This window comes from Pongo pygmaeus, chromosome 23, assembly GCF_028885625.2.
Source record: "Pongo pygmaeus isolate AG05252 chromosome 23, NHGRI_mPonPyg2-v2.0_pri, whole genome shotgun sequence".
NCBI lineage: Eukaryota > Metazoa > Chordata > Mammalia > Primates > Hominidae > Pongo > Pongo pygmaeus.
The window spans coordinates 28,871,195-28,895,708 of record NC_085931.1 but is presented as its reverse complement, the minus strand read 5'-3'; the positions used below and the strand labels follow the sequence as shown (position 1 = coordinate 28,895,708).

The window sequence follows — 24,514 nt, the reverse complement described above, 5'->3', positions numbered from 1 at the left end:
CATGGAGACTGGGACCCTCCAGCCTTTCCTGCCCCAGCCCTGGTCCCAGGATGCTGTCACTGCCATCTGTACAGGGCCCCTATCCAAGCCCCAGGGCATGAGGACCACATCCAGCCTGCTTTGTGGGGCTGGGGGCTGGAGAGCATGGGAGAAGGCCTGGGGTGCAAGTATGCGCCTGCCGCAGCCTGGTCAGTGTCCTATGGGAACCACTAGGAGGAGCCTGATGCAGGTCACTGGGGTAGAGGACTCAGGGCGGCAGGAATGGCCTGAGGAGGAGCCCCAGGGGGAGGCGTGCCAGGCCCACCTGGGGAGCTTGGCCTCTGCATCTACATGAGTCCCCTCCGTGCTGGCCTGGGCCCATGGGCCCTTGCTGGGTCCTTGTGGAGTCAGGGTTGGGGGTGTCCAGCACCCTGAGTGGCCAGGTCTGCGCAGGGGCTGGCCTCCAGGAACAGATGATGCTGGAAGCCAGAGTCTGGGGTGAGACTTCTCTGACCCTGTCTGAGCCACTCCCTCTTTGTTGGCCAGAGCTGACCCTGTGTGAGGCCAAAGGGCTCTCAGCTGCAGGAACAGTGGTTTATTGACAGGCAGGCCTCCCCAGCCCGGCCACTGCTCCCCGAGGGGCTCGGGCTGTGTGGGCTGGCCTTGGCAGAAGGTGGACAATCCTCTAGGTCCAAGGACATGGGGGTCACAGAGGTGGGGGCCTTGGGCCCACACATCCGAGGAGAGTTCCCAACAGTTCCCAGCGGCTGTCCCAGGCAGGTATCAGGTTCGGCCCACACCTGAGTGTCCCCACCATTGGCAGGGCTGGGAGGCACCTGACCCCACCTCCAGCAGCTCTGCAAGTTTGGGGTGAAAAAAGGTGAATCTGGGGGTTGGCTGCAGCTGTGGTGATGGCCTGTGGGGGGTGGAGTGGGTCTGGAGGCTGAGGGTGGGCTGGCAGGTGCTAGGTGGGGCGATGGAAGAAGCTGCAAGTTCGGAGCCGCCGCAGGAGCTCTAGCCACATCAGCTGCCGTTCCCGATGGGCGCCCTTCATGAGGCTGCTGTTCTCCAGGGCACGGCGGGACAAGTAGGGCAGCACCTCCATCACGGGGCCATAGGGCACGTACTTGTACACAGGGTAGCCGGCCTGGCCTGCATGGGGGCAGATACGCCATGAGGCCCAGGCCCAGCACCGTACCCCATCGCACCGGGGAGGGCCCCACTCACCCAGCGGGAAGCTGATCTGGTCACACATGCCTAGCAGCTGTCCGAAGTACACCTGGTGGTCAGCAGGATGCAGGCCCAGCTCCTCCATCCTGTGCAAGTGAAGCCAGGAGCTGAGGACCAGTTCCAGGACACTGTCCCCGGTGCAGGGATACAGGGCTCCTGTCCCAGCTCTGAGCCTGTCCTGCTACCTCAGGTGCCCCATCTGCTCTCTCCAGACTTCATCCCCTGCAAGGTGGGCCTGGGGTATGGGCTCTGCCTGGCCCTGCCCCAGTGAGGCCTCTTCCCAACAGGACTCTGCTGGGCTGCCCTACTCTTCTCCCTGGGGAGGCCTCAGCCCTTAGCCAACAAGGCCTCCCTCCTGCTTTCCCTCCCCTCTCCTCTCTCACCTCTCCTCTACCTCCCTTCTTGGAGGTGCAGCCCTTCCTGGGGCCCTGACCCACCCAGCAGCCTGCCCCACAGGGCAGAGAAGCTCCTCAGCTCTCCTGCCATCCCTTCCTCAAGCCCCTCCAGGGTTCTGTGGTATGACTGGTCTCTGGCCCCTGCCCTCATCCTCTGTGGGCTGCTCCTCTGCCCCATCCCCACAGCTGCTGTGTCCCACACAGCTGCCACCAGCCCCTGAGTCCTCGGAAGGCGGCTGCTCTGAATCGAGATGTGTTGTAAATGTCAAATACACACGGGATTTAGGAGACTTTCTAGAAAAATAATGCACAATGCCTCATTGCTTTTCTAAAAGCAACTTGAATGCAATTTGAAGTAATATTTTGTATATTTTGGGTTAATTAAAATGTATTCTTGAAATTCATTTTAGCTTTTTCTTTTAACGTAGCTACTAAATTTTAAATTACAGATGTGGCTTGCATTATATATCCATTAGCACTGCTCAGATATTGGGGTGGGGCCCTCAACTCTGTCCTGTCTTCACACCACCCCTTATAGGGTCTTACAAAGATTCCCAGGGTTTGAAATATCCATGCAGTGACAGTTCTCAAGTTTCATCTCCAGCTTACTATATCCTGGTATCCCGACTTAGCTGGTCTGCACAGCACTGGGGCCCCCACCCTGGGGCGAGTTCCGCCTGCTGCTCACGCATCACCCGGGTGACTGGCAGGGCCTGTGCTGTGCTTCCCACTCCCTCCCCGAGGGCCTCACCTCCCTTGTTCTCCACCTGCCCCAGCCCTGGCTCCCAGAGTACCCATCGGCCAGAGGCCCTTTCCCACCATCCCTGGGCTGGGCTCCAGTGTTGGGACCACCCAGTCTAAAGCAGGCACCCATCTTGTGTCTTCCTCAACCCCAGGACATGAACCTGAGAGCCGGGCTGCCACTGCTGGCTGCCCCCTCCCCTGCTGGTGTGCACAGCCTCTGCCAAGTGACTGCGGCTCCTCCCAGCGCAGGACAGTGGCTCACTCCACCTGGCATCTGGGCTTGGCCTCGTGAGGCACTTTGGCCAACAGGGAGGTACCAAAGGTGACATAAGCAGAGGCTTGCCCTCTCCAGGCCTTCTGGAAGCCTGAGCCCACCACATGCCCAAACCTGGGCTGGCCTGTGGGACGCTGGACCGGGGATGCAGTCTCCTTTACTGCCCCAGCTGTGAATGAGCTCATTAGGCCCCACCGGCCCCAGATCACAGACGCAAGAGGGACAAAGGCACAGCCAGTGGCAGAAACATCAGCTGAGCCAGCCCACCCCTGGCCTACAGAACATGCCACTGTTCCAGCCTCTAAGTTTGGGGCTGGTTTGTTCCTTGGCCAAAGCCAACTCGGGTTGTTTGAGGGTGGGTGGTGCGGCAGTCTGGGCCCAGCATAGGACACAGCAGCTGCCATAGTCTAGAACCACTTACCCAGGGGAGGGGACCCCAGCTCCCCAGAGCTCCCCAGCCACCCACAGCAGGGGCCCAGAGCTGAAGCCTGCAGGGGTCCAGCCTCTCAGGCAGAGATGTGAGCGTGGTATTGGGGGAGCCTGGCACAGGGCCCTTGGGGCCATGAGGAGAGAGCCCGGCTGCCACTCAGGGGAGGGGGAAGCTGTGTCCAGTGGGGAAGCCACTGCCACAGCAAGATAGTAGGGACAGACAGGTGTCGGGGGGAAACTGGAGAGAGGAAGCCCTGCTGAGGCCAGGCTGTCTTTTTGGAGTTGGATGGTAATGTGTCTAGTCAGGCTGTGTGTCCACCAGCATTAAGAGTCCACCCAGAGGCTGGGAGTCCTGATTACAAGCTGAGAGGACCCCCCACCAGCTCCCGAGTGCTGGGCACTGCTGACCACCAGGCCTGTGTGTGTGGAAAAAGTGAGTCTGTCTCATCACCGACACACCTATGACAATTAGCAGAGGGTCAGGGCACAAAACCGGGTGTGCTGCGATTTCAGGCATGAAAAAGCAGCAGCATCATGAACAAAGGCCGAATGTGGACATCACTGCATGATTTCAGAGCCGTGAGTCAGCTCCCCGAGCAGCACCAGGACGTGTCCTGTTGGCTGCAGCCCCGGCCCCAAGCCTGGCCCTGTGGCTTCACAGCTCCTTGGGGAGCCCCCTCGTGCCACAAGCCCTGGATCTGGGGCACCCTGCCCTGCTGAGTGGAGCCCCTGCTCAGCTCCTAGGAAGGTGAGAGCCAGCGAGGCCACTGCCCAGGCCCCCGAGGGTTCTAGGGGGTCCCATCCCTGGGAAGGCGGAATCTGGGAGGTGAGGGGGACCTAGGACCCCATTGTGTGCATAGTTTGGGCTAAGGCATGAGATAAGACCAGGGTGACAGTACAGGAGTATCCAAGAACTGACTTCACCTAACTTCTGCATTTGACTTGTTAGAATTCTACTGAAGTTGTGCTCCATGGGACAAATGTTTAAAGAGAAAACAAACCGTTACATTCCAGATGTAGTTAAAATGTTAAGGGAACTGCTTATAAATGAGGTGGCGCTGTGGAGGCCTCCTGAGGGACTGGGCTCCAACAATGCCTTTGTACCTTTCAGGAGCCATCCGAATACCCTAATGAAATTTAGTTTTTTAACTGTGAAGTTTAATAAGTCAGATGTTAATTTTTAAAAGTCTGGGTACAGTGGCTGATGCTTGTAATCCCAGCACTTTGGGAGGCCAAGAAGGGAGGATCACTTGAGGCCAGGAGTTTGAGACCAGCTGGCCAACATGGTGAACCCCTGTCTGCTAAAAATACAAAACATTAGCCAGGCGTGGTGGCACATGCCTGTAATCCCAGCTACTTGGGAGGCTGAGGCATGAAGAATTGCTTGAACTTGGGAAGCAGAGGTTGCAGTGAGCTGAGACCACGCCACTGCACTCCAGCATAGGTGACAGAGAGAGATTCTCAAAAAAAAAAAAAAGTTAATTTTAAAAACCAACGTAATTGCAAAGAGCCGTTGTGCTCTCACAGTCCGACGTCCAGAGTGCCAGCGGGCCTGGGCCTGCGGCACTGAAGCTGCCCTCCAGCTCATTTCACCAACCTTTCCCCACAAAGGCCCGACTACCCAGCAGGTCGCTCTGCCCACCCTGAGCTCTGTGCTGCTGCCACCTCTCCCCAACCGGAGGAGACAACGGCTCGGGGTAGGGTTTCGGTGCGGGGTGGGGCACACCTACCTGTGCAGTGCGAAGCGCACTGTGTCCTCGTTGTGGGAGGCCACCATCATCTTGGCCTTGGCGTTGTGCTTCAGCTCCTCCAGCACGTAGTCCAGGCACCTGTGGAGAGTGCCACGTGAGTCCAGTTCCAGGCCTGTGGCCGCCTGCACCTCTCATTACCAGCTGCACAGAGAGGAGGCAGAGGGCAGACCCAGAGCCATCCAGTGAGCTGGCTCTTCCCAAGAGTATCCACAGGATCAGGAGGAACAGGAGCAGCATCTGCCCCTCCCAGCACCTCATGAAAAAGAAAGACCAACAACCAAGAAAAAGCGATGTCTGGGACCAGACAATTCACGCAGAACCAGCTGGGGCGCAGCGTCCCTGCATCAAACGTGCTGTGACTCTGGGGACCAGCCCAAACATGCCCATGAGCCTCATGACAGACACAGCTTTCCTTCTGGGGAGGGATCGTACAGTGCCCCCCTGGCCCTGCAAGGAAATAAAAGGGAAGCAGGTCCCTGTAGGGCACAGTGGGAGTGGGCATCCCAGTGCACCAGGAAGCCCGAGCAGTACGGCCCTCCTGCAGCGAGGACACTCGGCAGGCTTGACCACACGCACGTTCTCTCTCACCCAGCAATTCCATTTCCAGCAACCTAGGACAGCTGCATCCTCACATAACAAAACCCCTGACGGCCCGTGTGTACCACAGAGGGTGACGGTATGTCCAGCGAGTCCCTGTTACAATAACCAGACCGAAAACCAATAAGATCAAAGATGCTGGACACATAGCCCCGGGCACCCCATGCTGGCTGTTAACAGCACCACTCTGCAAGCCCACACAAGGGGACCCAGATGGAACGCGAGATGAAAAACACACTGGGCAGAGGACACGCTACAATGCAAACAACAGCGGAGACGTGTGCGCAGTGGCACGACATGCACAGCGGCTGCAGGAGGGGAGCTGGAGCCAACCAGGAGACACTTGGGGTCTCTCTGAATTTGCAGCATGCACACACGCCTTCAAGAGGAAAAGCCATGGTTGGCCAGCCTGTGCTACATGAAAAGATCACCAAGAAACTAGAGCAGTAAAAGCAGGTGCAGAACAGCTGATGGGCGATCCCACTGTGTGAAGTGAAGAGCAAACAGGCTGACCCTGCAGGGTGGGGAGGACCGGGTGCTCATGCACATCTCTGGATCTAAGTGTCTGCAGGAGCCGGCTCAGGGAACTGTGGCCAATTTTGCTTTAATAGGCTTTTCTATATTTATAAAAGAATAATCTTAATGTTTTTGAAAAAGTAACACATGACACAAAAGCAGAGGAAATGTCAGTTTTGGCCTCAGGACACACATGGCTGCCACTCAGGCTGGGGGCTTCTGGCCCCAGCAGGGTGGGACGGGGTCAGCCCCAGCAGCCTCTCCAAGTCTCTCCCTCAGGCCCGGTTTCTTGGCGCCCTGCCCTGGGAAGATGGAGGGGCGGGAGAGCTGCGCACCTGTGGTACATGGCATTGGTGGCCTCGTACGTGGGGTTGATGGGGTCCTCATAGCCGATCTCTGCCGCACGGGCTCGCTCCTGGGCCAGGTATGCGCCCCGCACCAGCTTGGCCCCAAAACACCAGCCCTCACGGCGAGCCAGCTCCACATCCAGGGTTACATTGTCATAGGCATCCTGTGGGGCCAGGGCCAAAAGTCTCAGGGAGCCTGGGCAAGCCCAAGTGACAGCAGGATGGGGCCTTCCTGGGCCCAGGTACAGTCACCAGGGCTGGGCAGCAGCTGCCTGGGGAGGTGCAGCTCAGGGCACCTGGAGCAGGTGTGGGTGAGGATGGGCCTCCAACCTCTGTCCCCAAGGAGCAATGGCAGTGGGGATGTCTGCAGCTTCCTGTGTGGCCTGTGGACGGCCCTGTGGGTGCAGCCCAGGCGCCAGCAGCCATCATGTGCTCCAGACTCCCAGACCGACTAGGGGAGGAGTGCGTACTGCGGGTTCCTGCCTGGACCCCGCCACTCTGTGTCCTCTGGGCACCCGGCTCACCCCTGAGAGCTCTGGACCTGCTAACATCCCTGAGCAGTTTGGGGCCCACAGGCTAGGGTGGGCTCCCTGAATACATGTGACATCCTGGGTGAGTCTTTCCAGGGAGGGCCCAAAGCTTTCAGGAGGTTCTTAGGGGCGCTGAACTGAAAACACGTGGAGGAAATGGTCATGTGACGCCTTCCAAGTTTGGGTGTCGGGTACATCTAGTGGACCCTCATAAAGATCGTTGTCTTCCTCCTGCTCCTTAGACACTCTTGGCTGGTTCCGAGAACCAGAGGAGAGGCTGCGGGCAGCGGGCCTTTCTTGCTACTCTGAGGCAATCACCCTGGCCTCAGCCTCCTCTGCAGGCCTGGCTGTGACCACCACCTAAGGGGCTCTTTCCTGGACCCTGGGGCCCGCTGGGTGAGCTGTGCTGCAGAAGACCCCAACAACCCCTTGGGGGCACAGCCCACTCCCTCCTCCATCCCATGAGCTCCCTGGTAGGTGCTGAGTATAAAACCAGGCAAATGCCAGGAAGCTCAGATGAGAGGAGCCTCTCCTGTGGAGTCTCCAAGCCCCAAGGCAGGCAGGGAGGGGCTGAGCAGGGAGCTTGCCTTGAGGTAGCACTGGTATGTGTTGAAGATGAGCGGCTTCTCCACATTGAACTTCCGCTGCATCTCCAGCGTCAGGCGGCTGATGGCCGGCTGGAAGTAGGTCTGCTCGGCATCCACCATCAGCCGCACGCCCATCTCTGTGGCTTTCTGAGAGGCGCAGGGGGTGGGGGAGTGGGAGCAACTATTGCTCAAGTGAGGCAGGTGCCCTCTTCTGCACGAGTCCCAGGTCCCCAAGGCCCCAGCCCTCTGCCCAAGCAGGACAGCTCACCTTGGCCAGGACATCCATCCGCTGTAGCATCCTCGTCATCTGTAGCTCCTCCTCCTCAGTGAACCGGGACAGCAGGGGCTCCAGCTGTCCTGTCTGGGGGTGCAACATGTGGTCAGCCCACAGCGAGGGCTGGAAAGTGCCACCCTGAGGCCCAGGCTAAACCTCTCTCAGTGTTCCCAGCCCACAGGAACCCTCTCATGCAGGGCCAGGAGGGAGGGCCACCTGGACACAGCAGCACAGTGCCCCGGAACCTCCAATGCAGCCAGTGCACTGTCCTACGCGGGGCCTGGGGGTACCATGAGGGAGCTCAGTGCCCATGTCAGTGGGCCCCAGGCTCAGTCCAGGCCTGCACCCCGAAGTGTGTACTCTAACAGTCTCCGCAGTTCTCACAAAGGCCCCACCATTGTGGGAGGGCCCCCTGCAGCTCCCATGTGACACTGAGCAAGTGAACACTGACCACCCAATCGTCAAACAGAGCAGGAAAAGGGCCCAGGAGGAAGAACCCCTGGCTATGGGCAGACAGGGTGGTCCTGCAGCACATGCTGACACGTAGCCAGGGACCAGGGCAACCACCAGGATGAGGCCTTCAAGGAGCTGGTGCTCAGAGGCCGTGGGGACCCATCCCGCAGGGCCTCCCGCTCACCCCTTTGCTGGCCCCAGCAGCCTTGCCTCACTGGGCACAAACAGTACCGCTCTATCCCTTGCTACACCGCGCTAAAGTCTCCAACAGTTGGTGGCCCTGGTGCACAGCCACACTGTACACACTGCGCCCCGAGGCTCTGGGTCAGGGGCTCTAAGTTTGAGGCTGGGCCCTTAGTGAACTGGGGCTAGATGTGCCATAGAAAGCTGCTTCTGCAGGATGTTTTCTGAAGGTGCTTCTGTTCTTTCTTCGAATCCCAGTTTAGGTTGTGGTTTCAAGCAGTCTGCCAGGTCCTGGGCCCCCCTCCCACAGGCAGATGAGTCTCATTCCTCTCCCCACTGTATACAGGCTGGCCTGGTGATATGCTTCTAACAAACAGAACTTGGCAGAAAAGACACCGTGTGACTTCTGAGGCGAGGCACGAAAAGGTCACCCAGCTTCTGCCTGGCTCTCATGTCTCAGGGGACACTGGCCCTTAGAGCCCAGCTGCCATGTTGGGAAAAAGCCCAAGCCACAGCCAGCACCAACTCCCAGACAAGTGAGCCTCCCCCAGGTCCCAGCGCCACCACTCTGTGAGTACCCAGGAGACCCCAAGGGAGGACTGCCCAGCTGAGCCCTGTCAACCTCAGAACCATGAGGCAGAAGCAGAGTGGCTGCTGCCGTTTCAGGCCTCTGAAGTTTGGGGTGACCTGATGCACAAGACAGATGACTTGGGGGAGGCCCCCAGACCCCCTCTCCTTGTGGCGTCTTAAGGCTCCGCGTGGGTCTCTGTCCCACCAAGCATGCTGTGGACACTAGTGGGTTTGTCTTCTTCCCCCTGGACCACAGGGGGTCTGTGGGGCCATAGTATGCAGTGATTTTGGTCATGTTAAGTTCCCAGGGTGTGCAACAAGAAACACACGTGGCAGGCTGAATTCCCTTCTTAGCCCAGCGCCCCGCTGAGTTGGGCCTCACTGAAGAGCGGGGCTGTTACCTGTGCGTTGGGGACCACCAGGTGCTTGGAGAGCTTGGTCCTGCTGTGGATGAGGCTGCTCCAGTCCAGCAGGTCCACGGTGCTGAGGGAGGAGGCGTATCAGTAGAGCGGGCAACCCCACCTGTGGGTGCTAGGGTCGGGTGGGGGATCCAGGCCCAAACCTGTCCGTTCACCACCCACCACAAAACCCACCTAGGTGTTCAGTTTTAAAAGACAGAGAAGGCTGAGGCAGGAGAATGGCGTGAACCCAGGAGGCGGAGCTTGCAGTGAGCAGAGATCGCGCCACTGCACTCCAGCCTGGGCGACAGAGCGAGACTCCGTCTCAGAAAAAAAAAAAAGACAGAGGAAATGTAAATATTGTTCTCTGTTTAAAAATTTAAAACCAGTGGCGCGCAGTGGCTCAAACTTGTAATCCCAGCACTTTGGGAGGCTATGGCGGGCAGGTCACTTGAGCCCAGGGATTTGAAACCAGCCTGGGCAACATGGTGAGACCTGGTCTCTATACAAAATAAATTAATTAAATAAATTTAAAACCAAAACACAAACAGTCCTGTATCTAGGCGGCTCTGAAAACACTGAGTACCCTAGGGCTGTTTTGGGCTTGTGGAGGGGCCCAGCACAGGCAGCCAGGCAGGAGGCGGACACAGCTCCGGGGGGCCAGGGAGGACACAGTGGGCAAGGCTGGCAGTGTGTGAGGGGATGGCTCACTACTGCACCACCCCAGTCACCTCCCCACTTCAACTGGAGGCTGCTGATGACCTTGGTCCCAGCCCCTGGCTCCAAGGATGGGGTGTGGGGCTCTGATCCTTCACCTGCCAGCACGGACTCCAGGGAGGGCTGAGAGTGCCACCTTTGCTCTGGACCCAGATAATTCTATAAAGAGCCCTCTATGGGGTCTGTGCTAGCCCTATGTCTACCCTGCCCAGCCCAGCCCCAGCCTCAGGGACTCCTGAAGCCATCAAGTCCTGCTGTGTGAAAAGCAGTTCCTTCAGCACTGTCATCCCAAGGCCCACCCTCTCAGGCAGGGCAGCCAGGACCAGGAGACGTCGCTGGGGCTTGGCTGGAACCATGGCTGATGCTCATGTCCTCTCAGCCTGGGGGCTGCTCTCACCCAGACACTCCCAGGGTCTCCGCTGTGAACCAGTCCTCAATCTCAGCCCTGGATGCGATGCCCATCTTTGCGACACTTTCCTTGAGAAGTGAGAAGGCCTGGATCAGCCCCACTCACTCACAGTTTATCCTTCCCCCAACCCATTGGCCTCTGGTGCTGTTTCTGGCTTTATTTCATCGTTAGTGAGAACCAGATCCATTTCTGGTTTGTTTCTACTGCATAGACAGGTCTATTCCCACCCTGCTGCTGATGCACGCCCACGCCCTGCAGGGCTGGGTCCCCAGCCCTCCCACCAGCATCTCCCGCCAGCATCTCCCCTCTCTGTTCAGAGTCCCTCCGACCTCCTCCTCCCCGCCAGGCCAACCCCAGCAGCTGCGGAGTGAGCCACATGCCCTGGATGAGTTCCCAAAACCACCTCAGGCCACTGCCCACCATGCCCCCTGTGCGCCCCCACGGTGCCCACCCCCTCACAAGCCACGGGAGTGGGGAAGGGGAAGGTTGCCCCACCTGCAGCACTGCCACCTCCAGCTTGGTGTCCATGGCAGCCAGGCCCGCCTGCCCTTGCTCCACAGCCATTTGGTGAAAGAAGCACCTCCACTTGGCCAGCACCTCTGAGAACTGCAGCTGCAAACGCAGGCCTGAATGCCATCCGCACACGCCCCTGCCCGGCCCAGTCCCCCACACAGCCCCTGTGGCCAGCTCAGGCCTCTAAGGCATGGGCACCTGTGCTTTTGGTGGATGCCCACAGCTGCCCTGAGATCTCGCACAGCACCAGACTCTGCAGGTGGAAAGTTCTAGCACTTACCAGAAACTGGGGTCTCCCCAGTGCCGTAAGCTTAATGGCTATGAAGCCGTCATCGCTGACTCTACCTGTCAGAAGCCACAGGAAAAGCCATGACGGCCCTGAGAGGTGCGTGGAGGCAGCGCAGGGTGGGACAGGGAGGGCCGGGGCCTGGCCAGCCCACAGCAGGCTCCTGACCCCACCCCACCCCGCCCATGAAGTCCTTGCACATGGCGCTCTGGAGGCCTGTGGAGATGGGAGGGGGCTCCGTGGCGGGGTTTCTGTTTCCACGCAGGTGTGGGACAGCAGTGGGCACAGGAGCTGCCTGTCCCCCGCCAAGCAGCCCCTACAGGCTCCCTGCCTCAGTTTCCTCCCCTGTGCCACCAGCACCATACACTGCTCACACGTGAGTCACAGGACCCAGAAACACCGAGCGTGGCTAAGACAGAGACACCCCAGCGAGGCCCCCTTGCTCAGGCCTCTGCCCCAGAGCCAGGGTTTCCCAGGCACCTCTGACGCAAGCGCAGGCTTCTGCCCCTGCACAGCCAGCCCACAGTCCCACCCTGTCCTCCAGGCCAGCCCTCCTACAGCATTCTTGTCCCTGACACTTCTTTCCAAGCAACAACCAGAAATGTTACTTTAAAGTGAAAGCAGATCTTACAATCTCATCTTGTTTAACGCCACCCCAATGCAGGGTCTTCCCCTTCCATCTGCCCTGGGAGAATAGGCAATGGGTGAGAAGATGCCCCTCACCCTGATGGCCCAGCATTCAGCTGGCCACTCTGACCCCCAGCCCCCGTCAGGAGGCGGCTTCCAAGCACTGCTCAGAAGGGCCAGGTGCAGCGGCATGCGCCTATAATCCCAGCACTTTGGGAGGCCAAAGTGGAAGTTTCGCTTGAGGTCAGGAGTTTGAGACCAGCCTGGGCAACATGGTGAACCACCATCTCTACAAAAAATATGAAAATTAGCTGGGTGTGGTAGTGTGCGCGCCTGTAATCCCAGCACTTTGGGAGGTCAAGGTGGAGGGATCACTTGAGCCCAGGAGTTCTAGGCCAACCATGGCAACATAGTGAGACCTCATTTTTTTTTTTTGAGATAGAGTCTCGCTCTGTCGCCCAGGCTGGAGTGCAGTGGCGCGATCTCAGCTCACTGCAACCTCTGCCTCCCAGATTCAAGCGATTCTCCTGTCTCAGCCTCCCAAGTAGCTGGGATTACAAGCGCTTGCTGCCACGCCCGGCTAATTTTTTGTATTTTAGTAGAGACGGGGTTTCACCATGTTGCCCAGGCTGGTCTTGAACTGAGCTCAGGCAATCCACCCGCCTTGGCCTCCCAAATTGCTGGGATTAGAGGCGTGAGCCACCGCGCCTGGCTGTAAGACCTCCTCTTTACAAAAATTAAAAAAAAAAAAACACAAAAAACTTGGCCATGTGTGGCAGCGTGCATCTGTAGACCCAGCTACTCAAGAGGCTGAGGAGGGAGGATGGTTTGAGCCCAGGAGGTCTAGGCTGCAGTGAGCTATGATCACACCACTGCACTCCAGCCTGGGTGACAGAGCAAGATCCAGTCTCATTTGAAACAAACAAACAAAAACATAAACAGGCCTAGGACCCGCTGCCCCTGACGGAGGGCTGCTGGGGCCAGCATGGGGCTGTGCAGGTCGGGTGTTTCTAACACTAAAGGACACTGGGCCTTGCTGACCTCTGGCTTCTCTAGCCCTGGAAGCACCTGCTCCCCCCACCGCTGGCCCCCAGAGGCTGTGTCTGGGAAGGACAGAAGATGCGGCACCAGCTCCCTGAATGGAACCTCCACCCTGGGCTAAGTGTGGCTCAGCAGCTGACATGGACCAACTTCCTGCAGCTCCTAGTCCTGGCCCCAAGCCGGGAGAAAGGTGGGGGGCATGAGGCAGGATCAGGGAACAGGGAGCTGGGGCAGGAGAGGAGATGCCTTCTGGGAGGCAGTGGGGCCCCTCAGGAAGAGGCTGAACAGTGAAGGACCCAAGTGTGACCAGAACCCAGCCCTCTGGCTCCTGCCCCAGCTTGGTGTTCACCCACCAGCACATCCATGAGCCCAGGGGTCCGCTCAGGCTGGGACATGGCAGGGCTATAGCCAGCAAAGAGAGGGCCCCACCTGAGGCTTCTATGCAGCGCAAGAATGTCTCCATGTGGCTGTCGCACTTGGCCTCATTGGCGTAGAAGTAGGTGCGGGCACTGATGACACCATTCCTGCGGTCCCCGAAGGCCCGGTGGGCCTGGTATTGCTTGTCCCGCTTATTTGTGCCTGGAATGGTGAATGCACAGCCTGAGCACAGCTCCAAACACCCACCCCCAGCACCCACACACCAATACCCCAATACCCCAAGGCCCCTGACCTCGGGAGGGCTCCAAACGTAGTGGCCTTGCCAGCCTGGCCCTGGCACTGCGCTGCCCCATGGTTCGCATCCCCAAGCCCACCCTCCTGGCTATACCGAGGCTCCTCCACCTGGAGTGCTGCATCCCCCTGGCTAAGCCTCCTCATGAGGCCAGGACGGCAGTCTCCTTAACAAAGGCCTGGGTCCACCAGGAGGCCATGAAAAAGGAGCAGGGTGTCTCTTTCCCCAGACACTTGCGAGTATGTCAGAGCCCAGAGCGACAGGGCAGGTGCCCTGGACATAGGGAGGAGCCCGGGCTCTGACGTCACCCCAAGGCCCACTTGTGCCCCAGCCTAGACTCTCCTGAGCTACCAGCGGGTGTGTGGAGTGGGAAGGGAGTCTGTTCCTGCGCGGCGGCCTCTCACTCACCACTGCCATCCCTCTCCGCAGCTGAGGTGCAGGACCTGTGGGAAGGAGGGGGAGGGCAAAGGTCAGGGTCACACCACCTGAGCCTCAGGTGACAGGCACGTTCCCACTGAGGCTGCACGGAGGGCCCCACCACAACCCCGGTGGAGGGTAGATTCCAAGGTGCAGTCCCAGCCCCACCCCTAGCCTGGGGTGGAACACTTGGGCCTGGGAGTGGCAGCAGTTTATGGGGCTGCTGTGTCCCAAGGGCTCAGGAAGCCCGAGGCTCCTTGTGGGTGGAAAAATCAGAACCATATGCCTGAGCTCTCAGAACAGCCCAGGGCTTGCAGCAGGTTCTCAAATAAAGGTAGTTACCTAGTTCCAAGACAGAGCCAGTCAGGGCTGAGAGGAACGGAGGCGGGAAGGCACCAGCACACAGAGGTCCCCAAATCCCCAGCTAGGCCCCCTTACTCAGGCCTCCGCCCCGGAGCCAGGGTCTCCCAGGCAGCTCTGATGCAAGCACAGGCTCCTGCCCCCGCATAGCCAGCCCTGCAGTCCCGCCCTGTCCTCCAGGCCGGCCCTCCTGTAGCATTCTTGCCCCTGACACTTCTTTTCCAAGCAACAACCAGAAATGTTCCTTTAAAGTGAAAGCAGATCTTACCATCTCATCTTGTTTCACGCCACCCCACCCTGGGTTCCCATCATTTCCTAGTAACGCCCAAAGTCCTGGGCCCCTGGCTTGGGCACCTCGAGACCAGTGAGGCCAGGACGTAGGCTGTCCCCCGCTAGGCTGGCCACACTCTGCTCAGCCAAGCCCCTGTCCTTCCTGCAGGTGCCTCTCCATCCCCACCTGGCCAGCACCCCCATTCCCCCGGCCCCTCCCTTCTCTAGGGTACCTGGCTCCCCTCCCCCACCAGCCCTGCACCCCTACCAGAGCCACTGAGAACACCCTCCTCTTCTTCCTCCTCCCCACGGCCACAATCTGCTTCTGGCACTTGGTTTCGGTGCTGTGTCATCCGGGCTAGCGAGAGTTGCTGCGGCTGTTAAGTGTACTGTGACAAAGCGACCATGGTCTCCCTGGCCCCCGGAGCAGCTCTGTGGGTCATCTGACTTTATATTCAAAGCCTGATTAAGTTAGTGACCATGGAGAGAGCTCGGCTGCATGACCAACAGCATCCAGAGCCTTCCTGAAGATCCCCAGAGGCGCTCGGACCCTCAGGGGCAGCTCTGCCCACACTCACAGAAAGGACAGGGTCTCAGGTCCCGGGAAGGGGAAAGGCAGAGCAGTCGTCAGTGAGCTGCATCCCAGAAGCCTCCATGTCAAGGGGCCTCAGCTGCCCACTTTCCACCTGGCTGCTCAAGGAGCAAGTCCTGGGCCAGCAGCCCCCGCCAGGAGGCCTTCTCTCCCACCTACTCCTGGGCAGCCCCACATGGGCCAGGGACCCCACAAATGCTGCCAGGGTCCCTGAGGCTGCAGCCCAGGGATGGGAGCTGGCAGGCAGATATGCTCTGGCCGCCTTATGCTGACACAGAGATGTGACAGAGGAGAGTGGAATTGGTCACCATGTGACTAGGGAACAGGCAGGCAGCACATGGGACAGGGAGCTCCTGGGCCCCTGGCTTGGGCACCTCAAGACCAGTCATGAGGTCAGCCCCAGGACCTTCACGCCGAGGCTTGGGTACAGCCAGGAAAAGCCATCCCCAAGGGGGATTCACTGTCTATGTTAAGGCCGGGGCGGCAGCCAGGGCCCTGCCCAGGGCAGAAACCCTCATGGCAAGTAACAGCAGACAGTGGGGATGGGACCTCAGGGGCCTCCATGACCCTGAAGAGAAGGTCCCATCCTGAAACCGCACAGCTCAAAGTTTGGATAACACGGGACTTAACCACACAGGTGTCTGCCTGTGAGGCAGCCCACCTTCATGAAACAGGATCATTATCTGACAGGTCCCCAGGCAGATGAGTTCCCGCTCAGCATTCCCACAGCTGTTGTGTTCATCCTCCGAGGTGGGCCCAGCAGGAGAGGCTGGGGAAGCAAGGGCTGCTCCCTCTCCTGCTCTGACACACTCAGAGGCAGAACACCGTAGGCTACCACTGCTTCTCTCTGTGAACCTCCAGAACACAGACCAGGCTGACACAGCCAAGCAGAGCGGCCAAGATGGCCACACAGCAAGTGCAGTGGCCAGAGGGGCAGCCAGGTCTCAGAGTGGACGGCTATGCAGCAAGGACAGGGCCACACTCTCCAATAGGCATCATGGATAAGTCACAAGGAGACACAAATGGTGGTTCCCAGGCAGGTCAGGAGTCCTGTTTCCACTAGAGGGGAGGAAGAACGCACCTGAGAGCAGCTGATTCAGAACTGCCGGTGCCACACAGAAAATCTGGCTTTCGCCACCTGGGACGTTGCCACGCCATGGCTCAAGGCACCACAGGGAAGAGGGGGGCACGTGGCACTGGCAGCCATGGGGTGTTAGAGGAGGAAGGGTGAACCACTGGATGTGGGGCCCTGATCAGGGTGGGGACCACATCCCAATACCTCCTTAAAGCTGGGACCCGCCTCGTGCTCCCCCAGTCCCACCCCTCATCATGCCCAGGGCATAGTCTGTTGAAGGGCACATGATCGCACACATGGTCACAGCCCGGGACACAGAGGAGGGAAGAGCGACAAGGGGACATGGGGCAGAGGAGGACAAGCACGTGTCCCCAGGGGGTCTTCAGAGACAGCAGGAAGACCCTGACCACCCCCTCAGCCTCCATCGAGCTCAGCTCTGGGTGGCTGTCCCTGGGGACGTGATGCCTATTTGAAACAAGCAGAGTATGGGGGTCCACACCCCACCGTTGTCCAACTCTCCCCTGGAGGGAAGCCTGGCAAGCCGCTTCCTACCTGTACCCCCCTCCCCAGCTTTCCCACCCCCTGCCTCCCCAGCCCCTCACTCAGGACACACACTGCACACATACCCCAAGTGAGCTGCCCCAGCCTGGAGACCAAGACCCAGACCCCGCCTCCAGCCAGCCCTGGGCCTGCACAGCCAGACCAATGCCCCCATCTACCCCCTAGGTGTTCCCTCACCACCCAATCATCAGGAAGATGCCTTGGCCCCTTCCCCAAGCCCTCAGCCTGCTTGGAGGATCCCTGGGACTCCTCTCCTGGGGTCGGGTGGGGCCCTGGCCTCTGGGAAGCATGGTCTCAACCCTCCTCTGGGTGGACACTGCCCTCCCGCACCTCCAGGCTTCCAGCTCCTCTTTCCTTCTCGGGAGCACTGCTGGGATTCGCTTCGCCATGCACTCAGACACCTCCATCCTCCCTGGGCCTCTCACGGTTAGGCCAGCACCACTCGCCACGGCCTTCATTTGGGGCGGTGGCCTCAGCGTCTCTCCCCAGAGTAGAGCCCGTGGCCCTTGTGACAGGAGGGCAGGTTAGGAAGGCAGATCTCTAAGCAGTTCCCTGCACTACAGTCTGCGTGACTGGTCACTCCTAGCCAGGCAGGCCATGCTGCAGTGTGGACATCAGACTAGGCCTTGCAGACCCAGCCCTACCCCCCATGGTTCACTCCCCACTGAAAGCACACAGCAGCTGAGCTGGGTAGGTGTCCTCACCATGCACCCCTGTGAGGACAGGAGGGAACCCCGTTCACTTCCCAGAGCTGGAGCAGGGCCCCTGCAGACAGCAGCCACCAGCGGCAAGAGAGGTACAGCCCTTGCAGGGCAAGGGACTCAGGCTCCTAAGGACACAGGTGCCCAGCCCCCTGGCAGAGTGCAGACCAGCCCACCTCCAGACACTCAGCCTGCAGGGCAGGGAGGAAGCCAGGCAGGACCACCCTGGGAAAGGAGTCTTTTCATACCAGAGGCGCCTGAGAGGAAAATCCCATTGTGAAACCAAGTCCCCACCCAGACTCCTTCTGAGAACACACAGGCCATTGGTTATTCAACAGGCAGCTCAGCAAAGGCTGCAGCCAAGAGCTCAGGCAGCTGCGAGGCCCACGGGGCCTGCTAGGAACACAGTGGGGTGCTGGGGCTGGAGTACCCCACCTTCAAAACAGCCAATCGCAGGGCAGGGGCTGGGCTCCCCTGGCCAGTCCTCTCCGGGCAGCTGGCAGCCGACATGCTGAGGCAAGCCTCAGACATTCCGTTCCCAGAGCTGAGGCCTCATGTGACTGCCTTGCCCTCCCCTTCCCAGGCCAGCTACCAGGGGAGAGGCAGGAACAATCACCAAGGCCTGACAAGGTCCACAGAGGGACTGTCCCAAGCCTTATGTGGGTCAGGCCCGGCTGCTGTCAGGGTGCAGGGGACCCAAATACATAGGAAGACATAGGGAGATCCCATCTTTACAAAAAAAAATTAAAACTTAGCCAGGTATGGTGGTGCATGCTTGTGGTCCCAGCTACTTAGGGGGCTCAGATGGGAGGATCACTTGAGCCCGGAAGGTTGGCTGCAGTGAACTATGGCACCACTGCAATCCAGCCTGGGCAACAGAGCAAAACCCTACTTTTAAAAAACTGGTTGAAAGAAACCAAAACAAGAATAACATTTTGTGACACAAGAAAATTATATGAAATTCTAATTACTATGGCCCTACTGAGGCAGAGTGAAGCCGTTGTGGCAGGGAGGGTGTGGCCCGACTGAGAGTCTGTGCTACCTGGCTGTTTACACAAACTTGCTGACCTGATGGAGGAGGCTCTGCTACAGCCTCTCTTTTGCAGGGATTCCTGACCCGCAGGCAGGTCCCAGTGGAGAAGGGAATTGAAGCCCGGAGCAGTGTGGCAGGCCGGCCTGGAGTCGGCTCCTGGAGGTCACTAACCTGATACAGGGCCCCTTCCCTGGGCAGTGAGTGTAGAGGGCAGTTGGTACCACCCTGACCCGCCCTCCTGGGCGTCAGGACAGAACAACAAGACCACGTTTCCCTCCACTTCCTGGAGCAGTCCCTGGCTCATGGGAGATCCAGGCAAGACCAACCATTCTTTGCAGAGTGCTTGGTTCATATGCTGGTGCCTGTGCCCCTCCAGGCGGTGGGCTAGATAGGGCCAAGGGCCATTCTGTGCTCTGCTTCCTCAGGCCTCACGCACACCAGGCCTCCCATGAAAGCCCAGAGCTGTCCTCCGCATGAAATAAAAATGCAAGAACTCCAGGCAGAGCCCAGGAGGGTCATCGGTAGTTGGGCTGACCAAGCTCTCCTAGCCTTGGCCACCGCCCAGCTGAGGCTGAAGCCCAGCAGCTGGACACATCCCACCTGCTCCCACTGGGTGCTCCGGGGTCATGATCAGAATGCCCGCAGACACCGGGCAGCCTTACTCCATCTCCTTGTGCTCTGCCTCCTCGGGGCTCAGGTCCTCCTCCACTGCATAGTCCAGGATGGCGCCGACACCGAAGGCCCTGTTGTGCTGAAGCAGGGGCTGGATGGACTCCTGGTCCTCTCCGGCTACAAAATGCCCATAGAAGGTCATCTTCATGAGCTTGTTGAATAGCCTCTGCCCTAGAAGTTTCCTGGAAACATACAGCAGCTGAAAGGCAAAGGGAAGCCGCTGTCCTGGGCTGCCTGAACTCTCCTTCCCCAGCAGGGCACCGCTGCTCATCCCCGACCACAACACTTCACCCCAGCCATGGGGCCTTGATATGGTCTCTTGGCCACTGGGCTTTCAGTGTCAATTTCATGGTGAAGACCAGCCAAAGCTGCTTGCTTCTCCACTCTGTCCATCACTCCAGTTCCCATCCAGGGCAGAGAGACCACAGCAGGTGCTGCCTGCTTGGCCTGAGGACACTGTTCCCACCTGGACTCTGCCCCTTCAGGGCCCCACCCAAGAGTCACTCTAGCGGCACACAGTGGGTGCCTGACCACTGCTTGGTGGCCTCCCTAGGGACAACAGCGGGCATTTTGAGACCATCCTCTGTATCCACACCTTGGTAATTCTGCTGGGGAAGAAGAGGATCTAACTTGACTTTCTAGTACTTGAGTGCCCAGATTTTTCAATGTTTTGTTCCCTCTTATCCCAAGTCCCTTAAACACTGTGACTGGCATGAGGCCAGCCCCCGAATGGATGCTAAATAACAAACGTGTGAAACTCAGGCTGAGTCTGCGCCCAGCTGGAGGGAAGCATGCCCTGGCGACAAGGACAATGAGCTAGGTGACGGTCCACAGGGGCCTGTGAGATGACTCCCACCCCACGACCCATGCGCTCTGCAGGGTCATCTGGGGCTGACCAGCCACTCTGACGGGCGCTGCCCGGGAACTGTCTCCTCCAATCATATTTCACCACGCGGCTCATTCAGATGTCCCAAGCTGCCATGCACCAAGCACCTTTTATAGACTGGAAACAACCAAAGGAAACCGACCAGGATCTCACATCCTGGTGGTAAAGGAACCCCAAAGGGGAAGGAGGGACTCTGCCTATGACTCAGGACAGGGGGATGGGGCAGTGCCTGCAGGGTGGGGCAGGGGTGTTTACTAAACCAGATCCAGGAGTGGGGCCTGCCAAGGCGAGGAGATGGCATGGAGAACTGTGGGAGCTCCAGCACGGGGGACAGCCAGGGCAGAAAGGACAGGGACAAAGAGAGGCTACTGGGAGAGGAGGGCCGAGTGTGATGCTCAGAAGCACACCTCCGCGTCGTGTCTGCTGCCCCTGCCGACTCAGCCCCAACACAGGAAGAGCCTGGGCTTTCTCAAACCCGATGGATACTAGAACTCCTTTTTTGTGGGGAGCATTTCTTGAGACCGTAGTTTCAGGAACAACTTCTAGTCTAAGCAAAAGCATTAGCGAGTCAAACACATACCCAAGCCAGCCCTGAGCACCCACACACCTGCCCACAGGCAGACATGGCCCCACAAGGGTGAACATTGGTGCCCCATGGAGATGCCTCCTGACCATCACCCCTGGGCACGCCATGGGGCAGCCCCAAAGACCAGGGTTTCCCAGGCACTCACCCCTGCCTTCCTGCAGCCTCCAAGCAGAATCTGACTTTACTGCATTTTGTTCTTTTATAAAGAAGATTAGAAACGAAAATGAACACGCTGACATGTTCTCCGTCTCCCACTGAGCCTGAGCCAGACCTCATTCCTGCCGGCAGCACCCAGGGATATTTGGGAGAACAGGATGGGTCTGAAACATATCAAAGATCACCCAAGTGGCAGGCGGGGCAGAACTGGAGACCTGAAAACCACCACTGGGCTCATCCACATCCACTCTGAGAGAACCATCAGAAACACAACAGAGGGAGGGTGGGCAACTGTCTGCTAAAGGGGCCGGCACGATTGCCGCACAGGGCCACGTAGTCTCCCTCTACCTAACTGCTCGCCTCTGCACAGCCAGCACTAAACGAAGGGGTGGGAGCCCAGGCTGCACTGCCTCCAGGGATGCTTATTCACAAAGATGGGGGTCTGAGGGACTGGGCCCAGTCTGAGGCTGGAAGCTCCCTGCACAGGGCTGCAGAAGCACACAGGCAGGGCTGGCAAATTTTTTATTTATTTATTTTTAGAGGCAGGGTCTCATTCCTGGGCTCAAGCGACACTCCTATCTCAGCCTCCAGAGTAGTTGGGACTACAGGCATGCACCACCACACTCAGCTAACTTTTTTTTTTTTTTTTTTTTTTGAGGCAGAGTTTTGCTCTTGTTGCCCAGGCTGGAGTGCAGTAGCACAATCTCGGCTCACTGCAACCTCCACCTCCCAGGTTCAAGCGATTCTCCCGCCTCAGCCTCCCAAGTAGCAGAGATTACAGGCGCACACCACCATGCCCGGCTAATTTTTGTATTTTTAGTAGAGATGGGGGTTTCTCCATGTTGGCCAGGCTGGTCTCGAACTCCTGACTTCAGGTGATCCACCCACCTCGGCCGCCCAAAGTGCTGAGATTACAGGCGTGAGCCACCGCGCCTGGCCCCAGCTAACTTTTAAAAATATTTTGTAGAGACAGGGTTTCAGGATGTTGCTCAGGCTGGTCTTGAACTCCAGGCCTTAAGTGATCCTCCTGCCTTGACCTCCTGAAGTGCTAGAATTACAGGCATGAGCCACCATGCCCAGCCTAGGGCTGGTAATTTTAAAACTGACTCCAGAGCAAAGCAACCACTTTAACACCATCCTGGTGTCACTGATGCCCCCGCATGGCACTACCTGAGACCAGGGCAGCCCCACATCTTCTTCAGATGAGGAGATCCTTCGAGGATTTAGAAACCTGCACCAGTAACACATACACTTGTATCCCCTGTGAAAGACTCAGTTGGATGTGTGCAGAGTAACACTGGTAGAGCTGGTTCTCTCCCCTCCCCCCACTCAGGGAACCACTGTCACCATGGGTCCTGTCTCTTCTGGGAGGGCGCACACCCAACCTCAGTACTGTTGTCATGGAAATCCTGGGACTTTCCTAAACCCTCCTCAAAAAGTCCGGCTTTCAGGCAAGGGCGGGCCCCACTGCTGTCCCCATCCAAAGCAGCAGCTCAAAGATCAGCTACTGCAACCTGACACGCCTGTGGCAGATGTGGCCTCACTGCCCGGGCGCCTCACATACCTGTGCTGGCTCAGCAGAAGGAATCTCCCCACAGCCCAGAGGGTGAGGGAAGGAACCCCCCTCTGGCCTGTTCACAGGACCAGGTTCTAGTGAGCAGCTCACAAGCCCAGGACCTGGCCTCTTCCTTCTTCCAGTGCTGAGGCTGCCGACACCCATGGGACTACTAGCAAGACAAGAGTACAGACCCCACCGAGGGGCTTCCCAGGGCACAGGCGGGACCCTAGAGAAGCCTGGGAGAGGTCACCTCTGGATGCCCTGCCTTTTCCAGGTACCCACAGCACCATCCCTGAGCCCTGGCACTTGCCTCAAGAAGGCACCCAAGGGACAGCGGAGCCGACAGTTTCCTCCCACAGTCACGGAACAGCACCTGGCATTCCCCGCAGCGGACTGGGCACCCAACCCCACACCCAGCTCTGCTGGCTTCTCTGTGCAACAACTGGTCTTGAATCTAGACAAGAAACCTTAGGGCTGTGCCTAGAGAAACCTGACCTGGTGCCTTCCTAGTCCCCTCCCCATCCCGGCCACACTTAGGGCTGTGCCTAGAGAAACTTGACCTGGTGCCTTCCTAGTCCCCGCTCCATCCCGGCCACAAGGTGGGCATGGCTTCTGCATGACTGGCCCCAGCTGCCACCTAGGATGCCCGTCCTTGCCCTGGGCAGGGACCTGTTGCTGGCCACTCCCTCCCCTGGCATTCCTGCCCTGCTGCCTCCTCCTCCTCCTATTGCAGCACCACCAGCACTGGCTGCTCTTTTGGGATGCCCCTTAGATGTGGGCACTCCCCAAAGCCTCCACATCACCGTCCCTCCCCTTGCCAGTTCCTCTACCTGGGATGTCCCTTCTCACCTTCCTGTCCCCTTGGTCTGGGCTCTCCACGGCAACGGCTTGACCTTAAGGAATCCTTGTGTGCACAAGCACAGCAACGGCCTCCCAGAGCCCTCCATCTGTCCAGTTCAGCTCCTTCTTCCTCCACCATCCTCCGCACTCCCGCCACCATGGGTCCTAGGCTGACCGTGACGCTCCCCATGGGATTCGGGCCAACAGCATCTGACTCTGATTTCGTGGACCTCTGCCCTCACCTTGCACCCACCGAGACCTCACCTAAGCTCAAGTGTGGCTCAGTGCTTCTCATCTTACACCGCCCCCCCCCAGCCTTCCCCCGCCTCCTGGTGAGGCCAGGGGTGCAGCCCCCGACCTCCGAGTCTCACCTGAGAAATCAACACCACCAGACCCCCGGGCGCCAACAAACGGAACCTTGCAAACTCTTCCCAGGGTCACCTGGAGATAACCGTCATCTCTAGTACCCCTAGGCTTACGCGGCTAAAACAGTGTTCTGCTTGTTGCCCCCCCACCACCGCCACCAAAAGCCCTCACACTTTTTAAAGTTACCATGGGTGAGTTCAAAGCTGGGCGTTTGAGGGGCTTCCCATTTTTCCCCAACAGTGTGCTCAGAGTGGCCGTGTCTGGGAAGCGGCTGGGTCCTGGGGATTGAACTCTGAGATCCCAGGCTATGAGCCCTACACCAAGATTCTCTTGTCTCAACATGAAGAATACTCCATTTTAAATTCCAAGTGATAACTCCGTATTCCTACAAGTGGTATATATCGTAAATATTAAAACGACCATTGTTTTTAGTTGGTAGACATCGACAAATAGGAAAATTTGCGAGGTCCGAGAGGGACTGCAGGAAACACCTCCCTTCCTGGCTTCCCTTGCTCCAGGGGATGCTTGGGAGGCACCCGTTTCACGCCAGGAAGCTCCGTAAAGTCTCCCGGAACCGGCAGAAGCCCCGCGCCCCTGCCTGCACCCCGCGCACCTGCTCGTGGCGAGCCAGCAGCGCTGGCCAGGCGCACAAGCGCAGCACCAGCAGGCTGCGCGCCAGCTCCCAGGTTCGCCGGCTCCGGTACGCCTCCTGCGCGTTGCCGAAGTCCACAGCGGGCACCAGCGGCCGCACTGCCCTGGCCGACCCACCTCCTGGCACGGCCGCTGGGCCCGCTGCGGGCTGCTCGCGGGAGGCCGGCGCCGTGGACAGTGGGACGAAGCGGGGAAGGTACGGGCGCAGCGCGGGCAGGGCGCGCCTCAGAGCCATGGCGAGACGCCGGTACCCGCCCGGGCCGCTTAAGT

At 58.8% G+C, this 24,514-nt stretch overlaps 1 protein-coding gene across 3 annotated transcripts; it reads right to left on the bottom strand.

Moving 5' to 3' along the window:
• Positions 1-559: 559 nt before the first annotated feature.
• PRODH (proline dehydrogenase 1) lies at positions 560-24,514 on the bottom strand. Of its 3 annotated transcripts, none has more exons than XM_054470120.2 (14): positions 24,207-24,514; positions 19,192-19,400; positions 13,929-13,963; positions 13,280-13,429; positions 11,177-11,241; positions 10,879-10,995; positions 10,372-10,451; positions 9,261-9,342; positions 7,648-7,740; positions 7,380-7,526; positions 6,251-6,426; positions 4,782-4,880; positions 1,207-1,295; positions 560-1,131 (listed from the first exon to the last, which is right to left on the bottom strand). In XM_054470120.2, exons 1-14 carry the CDS (start codon positions 24,477-24,479, stop codon positions 944-946), a joined length of 1,803 nt encoding a protein of 600 aa, XP_054326095.2. In that variant the 5' UTR covers positions 24,480-24,514; the 3' UTR covers positions 560-943. The 3 variants fall into 3 exon arrangements, with proteins under 3 accessions (XP_054326095.2, XP_054326096.2, XP_063518838.1); XM_054470121.2 differs by lacking the exons at positions 19,192-19,400; positions 24,207-24,514 and adding exons at positions 14,376-14,541; positions 14,836-15,562; XM_063662768.1 differs by lacking the exon at positions 7,380-7,526 and having other exon boundaries at positions 24,207-24,485.

Bases quoted from the DNA above. Each gene is read 5' to 3' on its own strand.
- PRODH (XM_054470120.2), bottom strand. From the start codon at position 24,479: ATGGCTCTGAGGCGCGCCCTGCCCGCGCTGCGCCCGTACCTTCCCCGC. The intron at 13,964-19,191 runs GTAAGGCTGCCC...TCCTTCCCACAG, and splicing joins GCAGAGCACAAGGAGATGGA to GTCCTGCACCTCAGCTGCGG. The intron at 10,452-10,878 runs GTGGGGCAACCT...TCACTTCTCAAG, and splicing joins TGGAGGTGGCAGTGCTGCAG to GAAAGTGTCGCAAAGATGGG.